This window comes from Thermobia domestica, chromosome 8, assembly GCF_964235325.1.
Source record: "Thermobia domestica chromosome 8, izTheDome1.hap1.1, whole genome shotgun sequence".
Classification (NCBI taxonomy): Eukaryota; Metazoa; Arthropoda; class Insecta; order Zygentoma; family Lepismatidae; genus Thermobia; species Thermobia domestica.
In genome coordinates, this window is record NC_137461.1 from 269,665,467 (window position 1) to 269,687,602 (window position 22,136).

Sequence of the window (22,136 nt, forward strand, 5' to 3'; positions counted from 1 at the left end):
CATTCACATGTCAAAGTTGATAATACTGTTCATAATCCGCAAACGCATGCCACTCATTTGGGGAAAAATAAATACCAACCTCACCACCTTGCACCATATTTTGTATTTTTACGTTCCGATTCAGAAGATTTAGGGAAAAAACACATCATGGCGATTAGCAGGAAAATTTTTTATGCGGATATTCCTGGTGTGGAACTCATAGATAAGATAGGGCGTAATCTTGTCAAAGTAAAATTTCGCTCAGGAACCGAAGCTAATAGTTTTTTGACTCATCCCATTTTGGCAGAAAATAAATGGGAAGCTTTCGTTCCCAACCATTTACTATATTCAACGGGAGTGATATATGGAGTGGACACAGACATTCCAATGAATGATCTATTGTCAGATATCCAAAGTGATATACAAATAACTTCAGCTCGTAGAATTTATAGAAGAGTCAATAATAATGTTCTTCAACCAACTTCCACAATTATCCTTACCTTTGATTCCCAGTACTTACCAACTGATGTAAAGTTATATTACATGAAACGGGATGTTCATCTGTACATACCAACAACAAAGCAGTGCATTATGGGTTGTTATAAATACGGACACAGGAAAAATAACTGTAATTCGAAAAAGTCAGCTTGTGTTAATTGTGGTCAGTTCCATGTAGTTGACTCTTGCAATAACCCAACCAAATGCCTCAACTGCGGAGGAGATCACAGGGCGGACTTCAAAAAGTGCCCAGAACGTATAAGACAAGATCAAATTATGATTCTTATGGCCAAAGAAAGAATTTCATTCAATGAAGCCAACTCAATAATTAAAAGGCCGCCAACTTTGGAACAAATCAAAATCAGTACTGGAACGTTTCAGATTCCCACTGATAATCCATCAGCCAAACCTTCCACATCTCCAAATTCTGGAGGCAAAATATATACGTACTCTGGTATCATTTCCAATAAACCAGCAGACCATTTTGCAAATCCGCGTGAAGATCTCTTACGAAGTCCTCCTGGGAAAAGAAGGAAAAATATTAACGAAAATCGAACTACAAATAAAATTAACTCATCACTGTTTAAGAAGCCCTCGGACTTTAATTTGCAATTCAGAACGGACCCTAGCTTCCAATTAGATCAAGCGTCATCATCCACAAATTGGATGAAAAAAACTCTCCCTATATCTAATGATAGTTCAATCCCATTTCTCCATAAGGAGGAAGCCTACACAATACCACGAAGATCCTCTCAGAGATTCAAACAACAACAGAGGGAAACAATTAACAAAACTCAAGAATATAAAGTTCTAACTCAGTCGTCAATGGAAAACCAAAATTTACCTCTTAAGCCTAAACTCATAGACTTAAAAAGACTTACTCCAGATTCAGAGCATGGAAGTAATCTTCAGAAATTAAATAGCTATAATTCTGACAAACTAAATCAACTAATACAACGATGCACGTTGTTAGTTCAAACCAATACTGACCAAAAGACAGAGAAAGAAACGCTACTATCTTTATTACATGATATGCAATCAATCATCAATCCATAAAAAAAAAAAAAATCTGGCATATCTATTTTTAAGTCACAATTCCCCCCCCCCCCAAAAAAAAATTATTAATAATAAAATTCCAATTTTCTTTTGTTTCTGTGTTATTTTTCAAATCAATCTGATGGAACATATTATAAATAGGAAGTTAACCATATTGCAATGGAATGCTCAGAGCATTTATGGGAAAATCTATTATTTAAAACTTTTAATAAATATATTCTCTCCAGATCTGTTACTTCTTCAAGAAACGTGGTGTACACCAAAAATACCTCTAAAACTTAAAGGCTACAATTGTTTAAACCAAATTAGACATGATTCTCACGGAGGAATCGCTATTTGCATAAAAAATAATATAAAATTTCAAACTTTTAATCTACAATTGCCACATCATCATAACTCTATTCAATATATGGGTATTCAAATTCAAGATATACGTATAGTAAATTTATATATTCCACCCAAAATTAAGGTTGATATCGACTTTTGGAAAGCTTTGCTAATCAATAATTTAAAAATTGATTATATATGTGGTGACTTCAATGTCTCTCATAAGATCTGGGGAGCGAATAGAACGGACACTGCTGGTCGGAAATTTCTCAACATCCTCAATGACTCTCCTTTTCTTTTTTTAAACAATGGCGCTCCTACTAGAGCTCAGAAAGATTCTCTCAGTGCTCCAGACTTAACCCTTGCCTATCACGCTCACTATATAGAAACTGAATGGTCTACATACTTTCACACGTGTCATAGTGATCATTTTCCCATAATCTTCAGAACTCATACGTCACAACTAACGCCTAGTACGAACCAAAGTAACAATCTAACCTTCCGATCTAAATTACAGCATGTTTCACAAAATATTAATTGGTCTGAATATCAAAAAATAATTCAAGACAACCTTCATAATCTGAGGAACGATTCGGACATCTTTACAATCATCAAACAGTCGGCATCTCAGTCAACACCAAAAAATTACTTTCGCAGATCTACGTCAAGTAAGAACACCAATATACAGCAATTCTCTCCTAAACCAATATGGTGGAATACAGAATGTCAACGAAACATCAATAAATGTATTTTACTCTTCAAAAATTTTATTACTACAAAATCTCCAAACAACTTCAGACTATTTCAGGAACAGAAAGCTATCTCAAAACGTGTAATTAACAATGTGAAACGTGTGAACAACATTGGCAGAATTTCTGCAACTCATTGTCTGAAAGAACATCATCGTTTAAAATATGGAATTTTTGGAAGAAATTTAAAAATAATCAATCCAATGATACAAATAATATATCAATGTTTGATACATCATGGTATGACCAGTTTCATAATAAATTAACTCCATGTACAGTAAACAATGATAGATTATTATTAACAAAATACTTATTTGGTAACACAAATACTTTACTGGACAAAAATTTCACTCTGACTGAATTAGAAATAGTAATTAATAACCTAAGGAAAAATACAACACCTGGGATTGATGGGATTTGTTTCAATCATTATAAAAACTTACCTCCATCCGGACTCACTATATTGCTCAACTACTTTAATAATATATGGAATTCAGGCAAGATACCAGCACAGTGGAAAAAAAATTTAATAATTCCTATCCCGAAAGTAAAAGCATCTCAAAACACCAATAATTTTCGGCCAATAGCACTACTGACATGCTCATTAAAAATCTTCGAAAATTTATTATTGAATCGGCTAATTTGGTTCCTAGAACACAATCAAATTTTTCCATCAAATATTACTGGATTCAGGAAAAACTTCTCAACATATGATGCCTTATCTCTCCTTACGGCAGACATTTACAAATCCTTCTACTTAAGACAAAATATTTTAGTTGTATCACTGGATATCCAAGGAGCTTACGATAATGTGAACTTAGACTTACTACTACAAAAATTACATCAAATACAAATTCCTGGGAAGATGATCCGAATAATTCACAATTCATTAATTAACAGAAAAGTTTATATCAAGCTGAATAATTCTTACTCATCGCCAAGACAAACTTCTCTTGGGCTCCTTCAAGGAAGCAAACTCAGTCCAATTTTATTTAATATTTACATTTTGGACTTAATGGGAAAAAATTGGTCTCCATGTAAATTAATAAGCTTTGCGGATGATATACTAGTAACGTTACCATCTATTAACATCAAAGCAAGTATCCCAAAGTTAGAACAAAATCTAAAACAAATTAATTCTTGGATGTATCATAACGGTTTGGATCTTAACTGGAATAAAACAAAGTTCGTAATTTTTTCAAGGAAGAAGTCTTCAAACTATTTTAATTTAAACATAGATAATGTAACAATTACTTCGGAAAACTCACTTAAATATCTTGGAATAATTTTAGACAAGAAATTAACCTGGGACCACCATGTACAATACTTACTGGCCGAAGCAGTGAAATACCAAAAATTACTAAGATGCTTATCATCAAAAAAATGGGGTATCAATCCTATCTCCTTAAATACCATTTTAAAACAAGGATATATAGCAAAAATCTCTTACGGTAGCATCTTTATGTCACATAATCAAACACAACTCAACAAATTGGAACAAATTATTTACTCGCTGGCGAAACTAATTTTTTCACAGCCTTCCTTTTGCCCCAAAAAAGCCTTGCTAACAGAACTTGGATGTAACCCAATCCACGTCATCATCATGAAGCAAGCCTACAGTTTCATCTTAAATATAATGGGAAAATCTTCTTCTCAAATAATTAAAAATCTAGATTATATCAATGACATATTGGGAAAAAGAAAAACTCCATATAAAAAGAAACAACCCTGGTTCTTTCAGGCTTTCAAGAGGTTGAGTCACATCAACGCTCACATACAAAAGGTTCCGTCCATCAACTGTTTTGTCTGGGACTATCAAGTCAATTTAACGCAGATAACGCCCATCCTTCCAAATTTCTTGAAGATATATCACCCAGAACTAAGAAAAGGAATCTATAAAAATATTTGGCAAACGACACTTCAGACTTTGGAAGAAGGTACAACTTTAGTCTACACGGATGCTTCGAAATTCCCAAATTGTCATGTTGGAGCCGCAATATACATACCTGATAAATCAAAAATCATAAAATATAAATTGCCGAAATTTACCTCAATTTATGAAGGAGAAGCATTTGCAATCCGTCAAGCTTTTCTCTATATTCAAAGACATAATCTACCTAAAACGGCAATATGTACGGATTCATTAAGTGTACTATTAGCATTGAACTCAACTCATTGGACGAAAAATACCTCTTGGACCATACTAAATATTAAATATTTATATACAAAAATGAAGAACAATAATTTTAATATAACTTTAATATTTGGAAAAGCTCATGTTGACCTGGATCCGAATATGACCATTATTGACTTAGCTGCTAAACATGCATGTAAGGAAGGTCTTGCTTCTTATATTAAACTGGCACCACGCAACTTTAAAAATGTAATTAACCACTTCATAAATTCCGATTTCACACAATGGAGAATTAATAATAATGATCTTCCTGGTAAATTATATTGGGAAATCAAGGATCATAACAACTCAAGTCGAATACAGCAATTATCCACATGGTCGAGACGTGAAGTCATAATATACTATCGCTTATTGTTCAACACGGCCTTAATACCAACAAAATTATACCAAATCAAGAAAAAGAACACATACTATTGTTGGTGTGACAAGGGCATTGGAACATTGAATCATATATTATTTGAGTGTGATCTATATAGTGACATCAGATCAACATTACTTCATCAACTGATTTCGACTTTGGGACATTCCCCATTTTCCTATAAATTTATTCTTGGTACTAACAACTGGAAAGCAATAAAAGCAATGGTTCAATACTTAATAAAATCTGGCATTAACATATAAAAAAAAATCAACATAATTGCATGTTAATTTAATAATTTTCCCCCTTATTTTTACAGGTGTAATCAACTAAACATCATGCCTTATCATACATTTGTTGCACAAAACTTGGTGGGTGCAAAGTGATCGTTCAGAAAACACCAATAAGGGTGTAGAAGACAAGACAAGACAATTTTCTCAAAACGTGGTTTCCCGTTATGGGCCCTTTTACATAGAACTCCTCAATACTATGAAATGATACATTTGTACTTAAAATGTCGAAGGAAATTAGATAAATACAGTATCTGGGATATTTCTATAATAAACGTTCTTACTAATAATACTTGGATTCAAATATCCTGAAATGAAACGCAATATAGGATGTTAATAAAAATATTCTTCGTTATACGAGTATGCTGAAATATATATTTTTTTTCAATAGCTGCATGACACAATATAATGTTTGAATTCGATTAGAGAATAAAGCATGGTAAAGACAGGGGGTCGCTACTGAGCCTCCTTTCCTATATGTTAATAAATCATCATAAAGAATAACATTACACTTACACAACATATCGGATTTTAAGTCAATCTATTAGAACTTTACAAGTATTGAAGATCTAGAAGTAACGTGAACATTTCGTTAGCAAATCTAAATGACAAATTTTGTAAGGCCTAAAATAATTTATCGTATAAATATAATTTAGTGACCATTTATTTTTTTTAAATAACAATTCTTCTTAACTGAACCAAGATGGACATTTTTTATTGCACATTGCTTTCTCTCATGTCGGAAAAGTAACCGACATTAACTTCTTTACGGAGAACCACTAGCTCCATCTATTGAAGAAACAAATCATCGGGAAGCTGGATATCTGCTCAACAAAACGAGACTACAATCATGACAACCGATTAACGGAGTGTCAAGTTATAGCAAGAAAAGTGAGTGTATCTGGTGTCACCTCGTTACAGAAACACGATGGGGCAAAGAGCCAATATTAAATTTTGTTTCAAGCTAGGTAAAACATTTACACAAACATTGGAAACAACGAAACAAGTGTATGGCAGGGGTGCCCACAAGGGGGGGCTATGACGCAAACTGCGTCATTGAAATATTTGGGGGGGGTTAAAAATCCATATAAATATGTTTGAGGGGGGGGGGTAAAAATTAATCGAAAAGATTTTTTTTTCATGGAAGAACACCTACAGATAGACAATTGAGGGGGGGTGCGTCATGGACATGAGGGGGGGTGGGCACCACTGTGTATGGTGATGAGTGATTATCTCGTACACGTGTGTTCGAGTGGTATAAGCGATTTCGGGAAAGTCCTGAGTCCTTGGAAGACGATTCAAAGCCAGACAGGCCAGAAAACAAAATTCGCGATGAGTTGGTGAAAGAAGTGCGTGACCACCCACGATGCGAATTTCACTGTGAGATGGATGGCGGAGGAATAAAATACGACGAAAGACATGATTCACGAAATTTGGACAAAGGATTTAATGAAACGGAAAGTCTGTGCTCGATTTGTTCCGCATACTTTAACGAACGACCAAAAACTAGCTCGCGTTGAACATTGCAAGGACCTGATTAAAACAATCAGACGAAACAGAACATTTTCTGGAATGGATTGTAACTGGTAATCAGACTTTGTGCTTCAAGTACGACCTGCAAACAAAACGACAAAACGTGAAAGTTCTCAGGTTCTCCGAAAGCGAAAAAAAATGCGTTTTCAAAAGTCACGTGAGAAGACAATGTTGATTTGTTTTTACGATTGCAAAGGTATTATACTTCGGAAATTCTCTAACAAGATCAAACTATTAATAGTGAATGTTATCTTGGTGTTTTGGAGCGTTTGTGGAAGCGAATTGTTCGCGTAAGGCCCGAGTATCGAGCGCCAGGTAGTTGGTCTTTATTGCACGACAATGCACCATGTCACAGAACCGACGCAGTTTGTGACTTTTTTGGTTAAAAAACAGATCTGTGTGCTTCCACATCCTCCGTATTTGCCTGACATATCGCCGTGACACTATTTCCTATTCCCAAAATTAAAACTGGCCATGAAAGGAACATTTTATGACAATGTTACACACGTCCAATCTCCAGTGACGAGGGGCATTAAGGCGATTCCGAAAAAGAGCATTAAAAACTCTATGCTAGCATTGGTTGAACTTACCCAGCGGTGTATTGATTCGGAAAGGGTGTATTTTGAATAAAAAGAACTACAGTTGGTAAAAACCTAATTCGTTTTGTTTAATTTAAAAACTTCCGTTATTTTCCCGACATACTGTGTATATATTAGAGACAAAAAGAGAAGGACTTGTAATTAGGCTTAATATATATGATTTAATGTACTATATTGCATAGCTGTGACATATATTTATAATTTTCTTAGATTCATACATGCATGTTAGATTCATGCATGCATACATACTCTGCGATAGAAAGCAAGTTCTTAAGAGAAAAAGTAATTTTGGTAGACAAAATTGGAAGGAAGACGTTAACCACTGAACCACAAATGTACGTACGACTGACTGTTTTTGACCTATGTATCCTAGTATGTTGATTTTGAGTTTAGCGTCCCTTTCAGCAGCGATGCTATATAAGATGTGAACCTACAGCTTACCATGGGATTCGAACCACATCAGCTCCACCGAGAATTGAGCCCGGGTCTCCCATGCTATATCTTAGTATCGTAAGATTCTGTGTCCCCCTACGGGTTTTAACCATGTACAACCCATTATGCCAGCTTTCGACTTTATCTATCTTTTATTCTGACCATTTATGGACCGTTTTCTATGTGCCAGTTAGATATACCTTAAGGAAAAGGCCATATAGAGTATTTTTCTTGTAGACTCCTCTAGACATTTAAACATGTTATTCTGGCAAAATGGCGGGAAAATAGATTTCCCTGTAATCATGGACCCAAGAGCCATGAGGGTCGTTCATTTTTATGGACTTAGACTCTTGGTGGCAAGCAATGTTTTTGTAGCCAGAAATGGGGTGGACATAAAGTCTCACCCTGATAACAAACATAAATAACAAGAAATCAAATAATGATAGAAGCATGCGGTCTGGAAACATCGCTTGTATGATACTTCAAGATTTTGTCACAGCCTACTGTCATCTACTGCAACTGACCGCAGTGCGACAGTCATTTGTTTAAAAATGGCGTCAGCACACCAGAAAGTGAAGTGTGTATTGTGATATCATGAAACAAAATCTCCCGTTACAATTTCAATGAACATTTAAGAGAGAGTATAGACAGCAGCCACCCGGTGTTAAGAGCATAAAGGAATGGTATAGCAAGTTTATTGCAACAGGAAATGGTTTAGATCGTGATATAAGCGGTAGACCGAGTATCAGTGAGAAACAATGTTTGTGCTGCTTTAGCTTTAAGGAACACTGAAATCCTTGCACGAACTGGATAATCAGCGCCCGGGCCGAGAGTATACGACTTCGCCCCATACATATATTTGAAGCAATTTTTCCTATCTTTTCTCCTTTTTTTCTCTCGAATTTTTCGCCCCTTTATTTCGGCGCCAGGGGCCGTCGCTCCCCACGGCACGGCCCTGATCCTGAAGTCAACCGTGTTAAAAATTTTACACAAACGATAGAAGCTATACGTATATAAGTTGCAGGTTGTTCATGCGTTAACACACGAAGACCGTAACCGACGAGGAAGTTTCACATGTGACATCGCATGGGCAACTAATGGAGCACATGTGGAAATTCTCTAAATCAGGTTTAAAAAAAATACTTATTGACCTATTGACCTATTATTTGCCGCAAACCGCATGCTTCTATCATTGTTAGTTTTCTTGTTATTAATGTTGTTTTCTGAGGAAGACTTTATGTGCACCCTATATAAGAGGTAAAATATTCTTTCAACCGTGTGAAAGGAAACATGTTTTAATTTGTAAAAACCCATAATTACTGCATGCCTAGAACTATATTTTATTTGAATTGACTTCTTAATGAATTTTTGAACTTACACTGACTTTATTGTCACGGCTCTTATTTATTTGCACCTAATTACCACATTTTAATTTTTCTTATTTTATTTCTACTGTATAATTTTATAATAGTAACTGTGAATTATATGATTAAGTGTTATGCTTTTGCTTTCTGTTGTTTTCTGCACATTAATCAACTTTATTATTATTATTATTATTATTATTATTATTATTATTAATTTATATAAAAATTTTCATTATATATTTTGCTGAAAGTACATACTAGTTTACATAATTCCTTTATATATATATATATATATATATATATATATATATATATATATATATATATATATATATATATATATATATATATATATATGTGTGTGTGTGTGTGTGTGTGTGTGTGTGTGTTTCCAAAGCAGTGCCGTGCCGTGAGGGAGGACGAGAGGGGCGACGACCCCGAGCGCCGAAGTAAGGGGGCGCAAAATTCGGAAGGAAAAGGGAAAGAAAAAAGCGAAAGGAAAAATTACTTTGAATTTTTTAGATCAACATCAGTATTTAACAACAGCTTTAGGAACTAGTTCTATAATGTTACTCATGTTAAGAAATTGCATGTGCACATATATAAAATAGAAGGGAAAAAGTAATAAAATGTGCTCAAAATCAAGGAAAAGCAGGGTTTATTTTTGAAAATTTTATTACACCTGGCGCTAACCACGGTGGAGCTTCGCAGCTGGTCTGTCGACCTCACTCATATGTACGGGGGCGCCGTCGTATACTTTCGCTCCGGGCGTTGATTTTCCATGGCACGGCACTGTTCCAGAGGCATACAATTAACCACATAAGCATTTCAGTGCAGCAAATAAATGAGGCTCGTTTAATTTGAAAAAGAGAGGAGGTCCATATGGAGAAGATGGGAATGTCGCTGACATCAACTTTGGCAACAACATTGCGTGTGATCACTCTAAGGCAATTAACACTAAAAAAAATAATGTATTCGTAGAATATTATTGACATTTTTTATTCTAGTATTAAGAGTGAAGTTATGTTATAATACAATTGTTATGAAAATTATTATTATTTAAGTTTAGTACACATCTGTTGAAAGATATTAAAGAAAACTTACAGCCATTTTATCCTCAACCAAGTACTCTGTACCACGTTTATTTCCTTTCATTTTTTCAGTTTCGTATGGGAACTTTATGCCTCTTCCGGTAAAGTATTCACTTAGCCACTCCAAGTCATCCATATCTATCATTTCGAAATCTTTAAAACAAAAATAAACAAATAAATAAATAAAAATTAAATAAAATTATACTTAAATGATTATTTAGAATACATACGTTTCAGAGTTCAAATAAAAAAAGTGAGTTTTCAAGTCAAGAATTCATTGTGGTAGTAATGCAGAGAAAAGGGAGTGGAAGAAGGGAATAGGAAAGAATAATAGTGAGAAACATAAATTCAATTATGTTGTATTAAGAGGTATATTGAGTGTTTTATCGGAAGAGCATGTGGCGGGTCCAAGTCGAAGTATAGTATATCATCATCATAGGTATTCTGCCACTATTGCCAGGTCACTTTTGCTGCAACTGAGAAGCTCACGTACTCCACGGCCTTCTGCTAACTTCCTCGTCTTCGCGTAGCATTTTCATGTTTTCATATCATCCATCAGCTGAAGCCTTCTTCACTCCCCCCTTTTTTCCTGCCACCATATCCTCTAACGCGTTCCTCATGGTACAGTTTCTTCTTAGCCAACGTTCCAAATAGTTTCCTTTCCTTTTCTCAATAATATCTAAAACTATTCTTTTCTCTCCCACCATTTCAAACACCATCTCATTTGTTTTCGGCTCGACTCAGCTAATTCTCTCCATTCTTCTCCACACCCACATTTCGAAAGCTTCCAGTCGTTTTTCATCTTTTTTTTTTGCGTAATGTCCATGTTTCTGACCCATGCAGTACTATACTCCACACGAAGCATTTTATGAGTCCTTTTCTCAACTCTTTATTCAAAGTCACACAAAAAATAGTATTTTCTTCCTCCTAAAGGCTTCTTTCGCCATTCCTATCCCAATGATGTCTTTAGCGGGTAGGCCGGGCCTACCAAAGATTTTGAAAAATATATAAACGCTAAAAGATACAATAAAGAGTAAATATATTTTCCACTATTTATATTAATGATAGATAATTATTTAACAAATAGTATCAACGAGAGAAATGAAGGCAAAGTGAGAAGATAGAAAATGTCTAGAATGTGTCTAGAAATGCCAGATTAATTTTAAAACGAGTACAGAGATTGAGACCAAATATTGTATATGAGGAATACATGTATAGCTCCACTGAATAGTCGTAATGTGAATCATGGGAGACATCTGAAAAGCCGCCATGTAGGACTTAGCGCAAGAAATATATACGGGAAAGAGGTCATGGGGTACGGGTTCTTGACGCACGTCTGCAGGTTCTCCAAACAACATATCACATGCACGGGTGCAGAATAAAGCAATACGGACCTCATAAGTGTTCTAAACACTAACAACAAATTGTTCCTAATAATACTGATGGTTGAACAAAATAAACAGTGTTTGCACTGTCAATGTTGTCTGTAGGGGAGAAACTAACCAGTGATTCTAATAATTATATTAACCGATAAGTGTACATAATAAACAACGTTTCCCAGTAAAATGTTTGATCGATGAGCACAAATAATCAATTGCTCATGCACGGAAGTACCGCAGGATTCTGAAACTTGGATATATGGATAGGGCAAATACTAGTTGGAGCTATGGACTTTTGAAGTTGATTTTTTCATGTTTTCGGCAGCTTATAACTCCTAAAGGAAGTATTTCTGCACCCAGGTTGATCTATACTTTTCGTCCTATCTTGGTGTCAGGAATCACCTCTCAAACGTTGTCGGTGTTGCTTTCAAATAACCTGTATAGATAGAACAGATAGTATAGGGCAAGGATAAATTATTCATTCATTTTGAAAAGGCCATATATCTTTCGTGTCTGTATGTTTAATATAGACACGAAAGATATATGAAAACAACTAAACTCACCAAGTTTATACATCCTCTACAAATGCTCAACATGTGCCCCTTTGGTGTCATGATACACGTCCAGGCGATACTCTAGCTCATTCCATACATTTTGTAGCATAGTCCTGCCAATTATCTGCATTGCAACACTGATGTAATCTTTCACTCGACTAAGGATTGCGGTAGTGAGGGCAGGTAAACAAGATCATTAACCCCTTCAGTGCGTAATTTTCAGATGCGAAACGCTGTAAAAAGTGTAAGTTTTTTGCCATTATCACTAAAAGCGCCATCATCACTTTCCTCCGACTCCAAACCTGTTGACTAAATCTGTTTCAAAATCTCTTACATCAGAATCACTAATTAATAACTCTTCCTCGATGTCAGCATCGTTGAAATGTCGTTTTGACGCCATTACTGTGCTGCCTCTCTCAAACAAAACATAGAATGAAAACTGTATTTGACGAAGCACAAACTCTATTTTAATTTCTTTCTTTTTCCTCTTCTTTTAATTAAGCAACAATTGAAACCAGCTGAGCGCAAACTCGCTAAATTTTGTTGGGATAACAGCACTCATACTATGGGCAAGTATATTCGCCATACGCAATACAAAATAGCCAAAGGGAAATGAAAGCGTATATATACGCCATCCGCACAGCAGGTGCGTTTTGAAGACACGAGTTAACTCGCCACCCACACTGAAGGGGTTAACGTACCCCACAGGAATAAGTTGTAGATCGTTAAATCAGGAGATCTGGGGGACCAGGTGCTTTTCTCTTTACACAAGCAACCGATGTCTTTGAATTATCGACACTACCGCAAAATGCTTTGTTTATATGGCGGCTCTTTTCCATACTCTTTTCTGAAAGCACGTTGCACAACTACAAGAGACGAACATCTGGTATGTGCAAGCACACACACACACACACAAAAAAAAACTTTTTTCTTGCTTTCCCTCCATTTTCGACAGGTACTAACCTTATATGCCACACTGCCACACCCAATCGGAAAGATAATGAAGTCGTGCTGCCAAACTAGGTGAGTTTGTGGTTCTTTTCATACATATTGCATGTGTGTGTACGTGAAATACTTTCGAAAATATTGTACAAAAGGTCTCAAGAGTACTTACTTCGCTCTCCTTTAGTGTCTGTTATGGATTTATAGAACGATCGTCAATAATCAAGTTTCCACTAAGTTCATTGACAGTATTGACAAGGTACAGGTAAGGAAATGGTGGTTAGTAGGGATAGAAATATAAAGTTGCTTATGCAGTTAATAACCATGAACATTCAATTGCAAAGAAAGTACATTTGTACTTACCTAGTAAGTCTCTTCTATATTTATCTATTTTATTACCTTTCTCGAATACAAATATCCGTAAACGTTCATGATAGCTTTCTAGTACATTGTTCAAATGTATTCCTCTCCTCTTACACCTTCTGTACTAAAATTTTCTAATGGTCTTGAAATGATCACCTAGTTATGTGAAGACAGGATGCATTTGATGACTTTTTTTTTCATTTTTTTTTTTCGATGGCTACATATGTGTCATTTTCATATCAACAAAAAATTGGTTACTTACCAATAAATCCTTCCATGGCGAAACTAAATATTCTCCACACGTTTCGGAGCAACAACCTAGTTCCATCTTTAGTGGTAAGGTAACCAGGATAAAAACGGATGGGAGAAAAAGGGCGTAGAAAAAGGAATACATATTACAGAATGAATAAATATAACGTAAAGAACGTTAAATACCAGGATCAGAGCACGGCATAAAAGAATGAGCTGAGTTGAAGGAAGCGCGATGTCTATATTACGTCACTATTGCCAGATCCAAAATATGCATGAAAGGTAGGTAACCAGATTCTATCAGTGTTACCACAATCCAGATTTAATGTCGGTTTATATTTGTGAATAAAGAATGATTCTTTAGTCTCTCGTTATTTCTTTGTTTTTGCTTAACCTATCACATTACCCTGTTTTAAATTGTGTGTTTGTTGTTTAAAGTGAAGCGCCAATCACGACATGCCCTCTTCTTGTGACTTTTTTGATTGTCTATGTTCTTTAATTCGGGTGTTAATATTGCGGGTGTTATATATGAGGAGTCACATTCGCTTTCAACATGACATTGGTAAGTAACCAATCTTTTTGTTAATTTGAATCACTCTCTCATGAGCCTACATAATTATAATGTCATTCATATACTTTGACATGTTATGTACATTCAGTTTACATAGTTACCTCTGTAGTTAATTCCCATTCATTCTAGAACAAAATTTATTTATTTTTATACTTACTACTCATGTATCTTTGCAAATAACAATAACGTTTATAACCTATTCATCTTTCATTTTCAGGTTTCTGAACCAGCAAAGAGGAAAAAAAAAAAAAAAAAAAAAAACTAAAAGTTGAAATGAAAACTGAATATATGTAATTTCACATATAGGTAATTTTGCACAAATAAATGGCAGGAGAATTCGCTTTCCTATCTCCTCTATGGTACTGCAATATTATTTGGCTTCAGAAATGCAATCTTCGTATATTCCGAAAACACAATCAGAATTTTGTACCCCAGCTTTAGTCCAATTGATCCCTGTCGCAATTTAATTTCCGGTTTTCTATTTGAATAAGAAAAATTCCCTATAAGTAATCTCTCTGTATTTTTTAATTTTTTTTTTACCTGTTAATGTCTTGTAAATTGTTATGCATTAAATGTGAAGATATATATATATATCCGTGTAACGTGGGTTCCTGTCACCACGGCATGGCGCGTCCTCAGGTTGCGGATCGAGGAGAAGGCCTGTAGATATAGAGGTTAGCTGCGAATATACTGAATAAGCAGTCGCGGACAGACGACTAGGAGTGGTCCTCCAGCTTGGGGGTTTGGGTAAGGCTAACACCCTCATCCTGTAGAAAAAGGTACTTGTTCAGAAACATTCACAAAAGCCTCGGACAAGGATTGATAACTTGGCACGACATCAGCAAAAGAAAATGGACATGAGATTTGGAACATGGAATATTAGAAGTCTTTATAGGGCAGGCGCGTTAAAATCTGTAACGAGTGAGTTAGAGAAATACAGGATGGATTTAGTAGGAGTTCAGAAAGTTAGGTGGGAAGGAAATGGATCTGAGAATTCCGGAAATTTTACGTTCTTTTACGGGGAAGGAAATAAAAATCACCAGTTAGGAACAGGGTTTTTCGTTCACAAACGAATATTACCAGCAATTAAACGGGTTGAATTTGTTACTGACAGACTTTCTTTTATTACTCTTAAGGGACGGTGGTGTGATATTATTGTTTTAAATGTACATGCTCCAACTGAAGATAAGGGTGACGATATAAAAGATAGTTTTTACGAAGAAGTGGAACGGATATTTGACCAACTCCCGCGATACCATATGAAGATTCTATTAGGGGATTTCAATGCGAAGGTAGGACGAGAGGATATTTTCAAACCGATTATAGGGAACGAAAGTTTGCATAAGGAAAGTAATGACAACGGTGTTAGACTCGTGAACTTTGCAACATCCAAAAACCTAATCGTGAAGAGTACAAAATTCCCACATCGCGACGTTCATAAATATACTTGGACATCACCAGACGGAAAAACACATAATCAAATTGATCACGTTTTAGTAGATAGAAGAAGACAATCTAGCATAATTGACGTCCAGTCGTTTAGAGGGGCTGATTGTGACACTGATCACTACCTGGTAGCAGCGATAATACGGGAGAGATTATCGTTGAATAAAGGTAATACTCAATGTCCGAAAACGGAGAGATTTAATTTAAAGAAATTAGAAGAGAGCCAGGTAAGAGAGGAATCCCAGATTGAAGTTTCGAATAGATTCTCGGTTTTAGAAGACTCGGAGTGCACTAGTGTTGAGGATAGTTGGATTGAAATTAGAGATAGCATTAAAAGTTCAGCAATAGAAAAATTGGGACACGCGGAAATACGTAGGAACAAACCATGGTTCGACCAAGAATGCGTTAAACTAGTAGAGAAGAGAAAACAGGCAAAATTACGGTGGCTACAAAATCCGAATGAAATAACTACACAAAATTTCGCAGATATCAGGTGGGAAACTTCCAAAACTTTTAGAACAAAGAAACGGGATTTTTTGAAAGCTAAAATTAAGGAACTTGAAGATAATAGTAAAAATAAAAATATTCGGGACATGTATAAGGGGATCAGCGAATTTAAGAAAGGCTATCAACCTCGTGCTTATATATTAAAGAAATCTGACGGGACAGTTCTCACTGATACGGATAGCCTCTTAAATAGATGGAAAGATTTCTTTAACGATTTGCTGAACACGCAGCCAAAAACTAATGTGCGTGGAAAAAAGGAGATACACACCGCAGAACCGTGTATTGCAGAACCCAATCGAATAGAAGTGGAAGCCGCTATAAAGAAATTAAAGAAACACAAATCTCCGGGGGTAGATGAAATTCCGGCTGAATTAATTTTAGCTGGAGGCGAAAAATTGTGGAACAAGATACACAAACTCATTCTCCTTATCTGGAACAAGGAAGAATTGCCACAAGAGTGGAAAGAGTCAATCATTGTTCCAATTCACAAGAAAGGCGACAAAACTGACTGTAATAATTATCGAGGCATTTCTCTTCTGTCAACATCCTATAAAATCCTTTCAAATATTCTGTTAACTAGATTGACCCCATACGCAGATGAAATTATCGGAGATTATCAGTGCGGATTTAGACGAAATCGATCAACTATCGACCAAATATTTACCATTCGCCAAATACTCGAAAAGAAGTGGGAATACAATACCCCGGTACATCAACTATTTATTGATTTTAGAAAGGCTTACGACTCGGTTAGGAGAGAAACATTATACAACGTTCTTACAGAGCTTGGAATACCGAGAAGTCTAATTAGATTAATTAAGACATGTTTAAGTGAATCCCAAAGTAAAGTCCGGGTAGGAAAATTTTTGTCCACGAGCTTCCACGTCGAAAATGGCCTGAAACAAGGAGATGCGTTGTCGCCATTATTATTTAACTTTGTGCTGGAATACGCCATAAGGAAAATCAAAGATAGCAACCAGGGCCTAGAGTTGAACGGCATTCACCAGGTTATGGCATATGCTGATGATGTAAATTTAATAGGGGATGATAGGAGAACAGTAGAAATAAATGCAGAGATCTTATTAAACGCTTGCAGGGACATGGGTTTAGAAGTAAATGCAGAGAAAACTAAATACATGGAAGTGCGTCGGGACCGTAATACGGCAAATTGTGGAGGCGTTAAAATATTAAATAATACTTTTGATAAAGTGGATACTTTCAAATATTTAGGATCAATATTAACAGACGAAAATCATATTCAGGAAGAAATTAAATGTCGACTAAAAGCAGGGAATTCGTGTTACTATTCGGTTCAAAATCTCTTGTCGTCGCGAATTCTGTCGAGGAATTTGAAGCTTAAAATATATAAAACGATAATCATGCCTGTTGTTCTGTATGGTTGCGAAACATGGTCGCTTACTCTGAGGGAAGAACATAGACTGAAAGTATTTGAGAACAGGATCCTGAGAAGAATATTCGGACCCAAGAGGAAGGAGAATGGGGAATGGCGAAAGCTTCATAACGAGGAACTACATAGTTTATACGGTTTACCCAACATTGTTAGGGTCGTCAAGTCTAGGAGGCTTAGGTGGGGAGGTCATGTAGCTAGAATGGAAGAAAGTAGAAACGCTTTCAAAGTCTTGACTGGTAGACCCATAGGAAAACGACCATTAGGAAGACCTAGGCGCAGATGGGAGGATAATATTAAGATGGATCTCGCAGAGATAGGAATACAAAGTAGAAACTGGATCCAATTAGCTAAGGATAGAAGTCAGTGGAGAGCTTTTGTGAACGCGGCACTGAACCTCCGGGTTCCATAGGCCATAGAGTTATATATATATATATATATATATATATATATATATATATATATATATATATATATATATATATATATATATATACACCTAGGTATATAAAGAGAGTGAGTGAAAACGAAAAGTACTATAAATATGATACAAAATAGAGCATGGATTAAGCTCAGTTTTTTTTTTCAACAATTAAGTGACATTATCATTGTATTTCTTTATGATCAAAATATTTTATTCTTCGTACTCACAGTTTTAATTAACCAAAGTACAAGGAAATTTTGAAATCAATTACTAAAATAAAAGAATAACAGAGAGCATTACATATCTCAACATTCCGGCATAAAAAAAAGTTAAGTATTCATACAGACATCTCCACACCAACCCAGACATTTACACATAAACGAATTATTTTAAAATAGCTTTACTAAACATAAACGTTAAATTTTATATCCAGAATCAACACAATGTTAAGTGATACTAAATAAGAAACATGCTCTCGCCCTTATAATTTCTGATTTTTTTTTCCTTCCACACATCTCTTGGTCAACAGAACACATGGTACATTTTGACAACCCCTGCCGATCCTATGGTAAAAACGTTCGCTTAAATCAAAGGTGTGGCTCACTCATCCCTCGTAATAAGATCATAGCGAATATTTATTTAAGTTTGCAACGCTGAGGAGTTCACTCCATGCTTGTCAAATTTCAGTCACGTGACAGCCAAATTGTGAAGGACATTACGTCACCCAAGTGCAAAGTTGCAGCGTGCTATGTCTACTCATGGTAATAATTTCTTTTCGAGCAATCCTATTTTCAAATTCAAAAATAGTTATAGATTATACAAACTTGCAGAAATGTATTAATCTGTCCTATTTAAAATATTGGAATTGTATGTTCACCTAACAATTTTCTGACACACTGAACTGCCAAATTCAAGTAAATGGGTGTGGTATATCTTCTCAATGTTGATTGACGCAATTTTTCAACTATTAGATTTAACAAATCACCATCAATTTTTATTTTCCTTTTCTTTTTTTTTACGAACATACTTTTTCTTCTTGAGTATTTAAAATCTTTGTTCGATTTTTTTTTCTCGAATACATTACAAATTCACATGACTAGGAGACCTTCACCACTTTGCTTAGCCTGCTACGGAGCTCTGTTGGAAATCCTAGTATAGTTGCTTAGTCTCTCACGGGGCTCTCTGAGTACCAACCCCTTCACGCCTTGCCACGGACCATTGGGATTACCTTCACCACACTGCTTAGCCTGCTACGAGGCTCTGTTGGGAATCCTACCATAGGTGCTTCGTCTCTCACGGGGCTCTGTGAATACTTACCTCCTTACTGCTTGCCACGGACCATTGGGAATACCTTCACCACTCTGCTTAGCCTGCTACGAGGCTCTGTTGGGAATCGTACCATAGTTGCTTAGTCTCTCACGGGCCTCTGTGAATACTAACCCCCTCACTACTTTCCACGGACCATTGGGAATACCTCCACCACTCTGCTTAGCCTGCTACGAGGATATGTTGGGAATCCTACCATAGTTGCTTAGTCTCTCACGGGGCTCTGTGAATACTAACCCCCTCACTGCTTTCCACGGACTATTGGGAATGCCTCCACCACTCTGCTTAGCCTGCTACGAGGATATGTTGGGAATCCTAGTATAGTTGCTTAGTCTCTCACGGGGCTCTGTGAATACTAACCCCCTCACTGCTTGCCACGGACTATTGGGAACACCTCCACCACTCTGCTTAGCCTGCTACGAGGCTTTGTTGGGAATCATACCATAGTTGCTTAGTCTCTCACGGGGCTCTGTGAATACTAACCCCCTCACTGCTTGCCACGGACTATTGGGAATACCTCCACCACTCTGCTTAGCCTGCTACGAGGCTCTGTTGGGAATCCTACCATAGTTGCTTAGTCTCTCACGGGGCTCTGTGAATACAAACCCCCTCACTGCTTGCCACGCACCATTGGGAATACTTCCACCAATCTGCTTAGCCTGCTACGAGGCTCTGTTGAGAATCCTACCATAGTTGCTTAGTCTCTCACGGGGCTCTGTGAATACTAACCTCCTCACTGCTTGCCACGGACTATTGGGAATACCTCCACCACTCTGCTTAGCCTGCTACGAGGCTCTGTTGGGAATCCTACCATAGTTGCTTAGTCTCTCACGGGGCTCTCTGAATACTAACCCCCTCACTGCTTGCCACGGACTATTGGGAATACCTCCACCACTCTGCTTAGGCTGCTACGGGGCTCTGTTGGGAATCCTAGTATAGTTGCTTAGTCTCTCACGGAGCTCTCTTAGTACCAACACCTTCACACCTTGCCACGGACCATTGGGAATACCTCCACCACTCTGCTTAGCCTGCTACGAGGCTCTGTTGGGAATCCTACCATAGTTGCTTAGTCTCTCACGGGGCTCTGTGAATATTAACCCCCTCACTGCTTGCCACGGACTATTGGGAATACCTCCACCACTCTGCTTAGCCTGCTACGAGGCTCTGTTGGGAATCCTACCATAGTTGCTTAGTCTCTCACGGGGCTCTGTGAATACTAACCCCCTCACTGCTTGCCACGGACTATTGGGAATACCTCCACCACTCTGCTTAGCCTGCTACGAGGCTCTGTTGGGAATCCTACCATAGTTGCTTAGTCTCTCACGGGGCTCTGTGAATACTAACCCCCTCACTGCTTTCCACGGACTATTGGGAATACCTCCACCACTCTGCTTAGGCTGCTACGGGGCTCTGTTGGGAATCCTAGTATAGTTGCTTAGTCTCTCACGGGGCTCTCTGAGTACCAACCCCTTCACGCCTTGCCACGGACCATTGGGAATACCTCCACCACTCTGCTTAGCCTGCTACGAGGCTTTGTTGGGAATCCTATCATAGTTGCTTAGTCTCTCACGGGGCTCTGTGAATACTAACCCCCTCACTGCTTTCCACGGACTATTGGGAATACCTTCACCACTCTGCTTAGCCTGCTACGAGGCTCTGTTGGGAATCCTAGTATAGTTGCTTAGTCTCTCACGGGGCTCTGTGAATACTAACCCCCTCACTGCTTGCCACGCACCATTGGGAATACTTCCACCAATCTGCTTAGCCTGCTACGAGGCTCTGTTGGAAATCCTACCATAGTTGCTTAGTCTCTCACGGGGCTCTGTGAATACTAACCTCCTCACTGCTTGCCACGGACTATTGGGAATACCTCCACCACTCTGCTTAGCCTGCTACGAGGCTCTGTTGGGAATCCTAGTATAGTTGCTTAGTCTCTCACGGGGCTCTGTGAATACTAACCCCCTCACTGCTTGCCACGGACTATTGGGAATACCTCCACCACTCTCCTTAGGCTGCTACGGGGCTCTGTTGGGAATCCTAGTATAGTTGCTTAGTCTCTCACGGAGCTCTCTCAGTACCAACACCTTCACACCTTGCCACGGACCATTGGGAATACCTCCACCACTCTGCTTAGCCTGCTACGAGGCTCTGTTGGGAATCCTACCATAGTTGCTTAGTCTCTCACGGGGCTCTGTGAATATTAACCCCCTGACTGCTTGCCACGAACTATTGGGAATACCTCCACCACTCTGCTTAGCCTGCTACGAGGCTCTGTTGGGAATCCTACCATAGTTGCTTAGTCTCTCACGGGGCTCTGTGAATACTAACCCCCTCACTGCTTGCCACAGACTATTGGGAATACCTCCACCACTCTGCTTAGCCTGCTCCGAGGATCTGTTGGGAATCCTACCATAGTTGCTTAGTCTCTCACGGGGCTCTGTGAATACTAACCCCCTCACTGCTTGCCACGGACTATTGGGAATACCTCCACCACTCT

At 37.4% G+C, this 22,136-nt stretch overlaps 1 protein-coding gene across 1 annotated transcript in view; it reads right to left on the minus strand.

Moving 5' to 3' along the window:
* Positions 1-22,136, minus strand: part of LOC145692017 (inter-alpha-trypsin inhibitor heavy chain H4-like) — a 208,836-nt gene that overhangs the window by 18,310 nt on the left and 168,390 nt on the right. Inside the window, exon 13 of the mRNA XM_081767316.1 lies at positions 10,484-10,623. Coding sequence (XP_081623442.1) covers positions 10,484-10,623 — 140 coding nt within the window. The remainder of the gene's footprint in view (positions 1-10,483; positions 10,624-22,136) is intronic.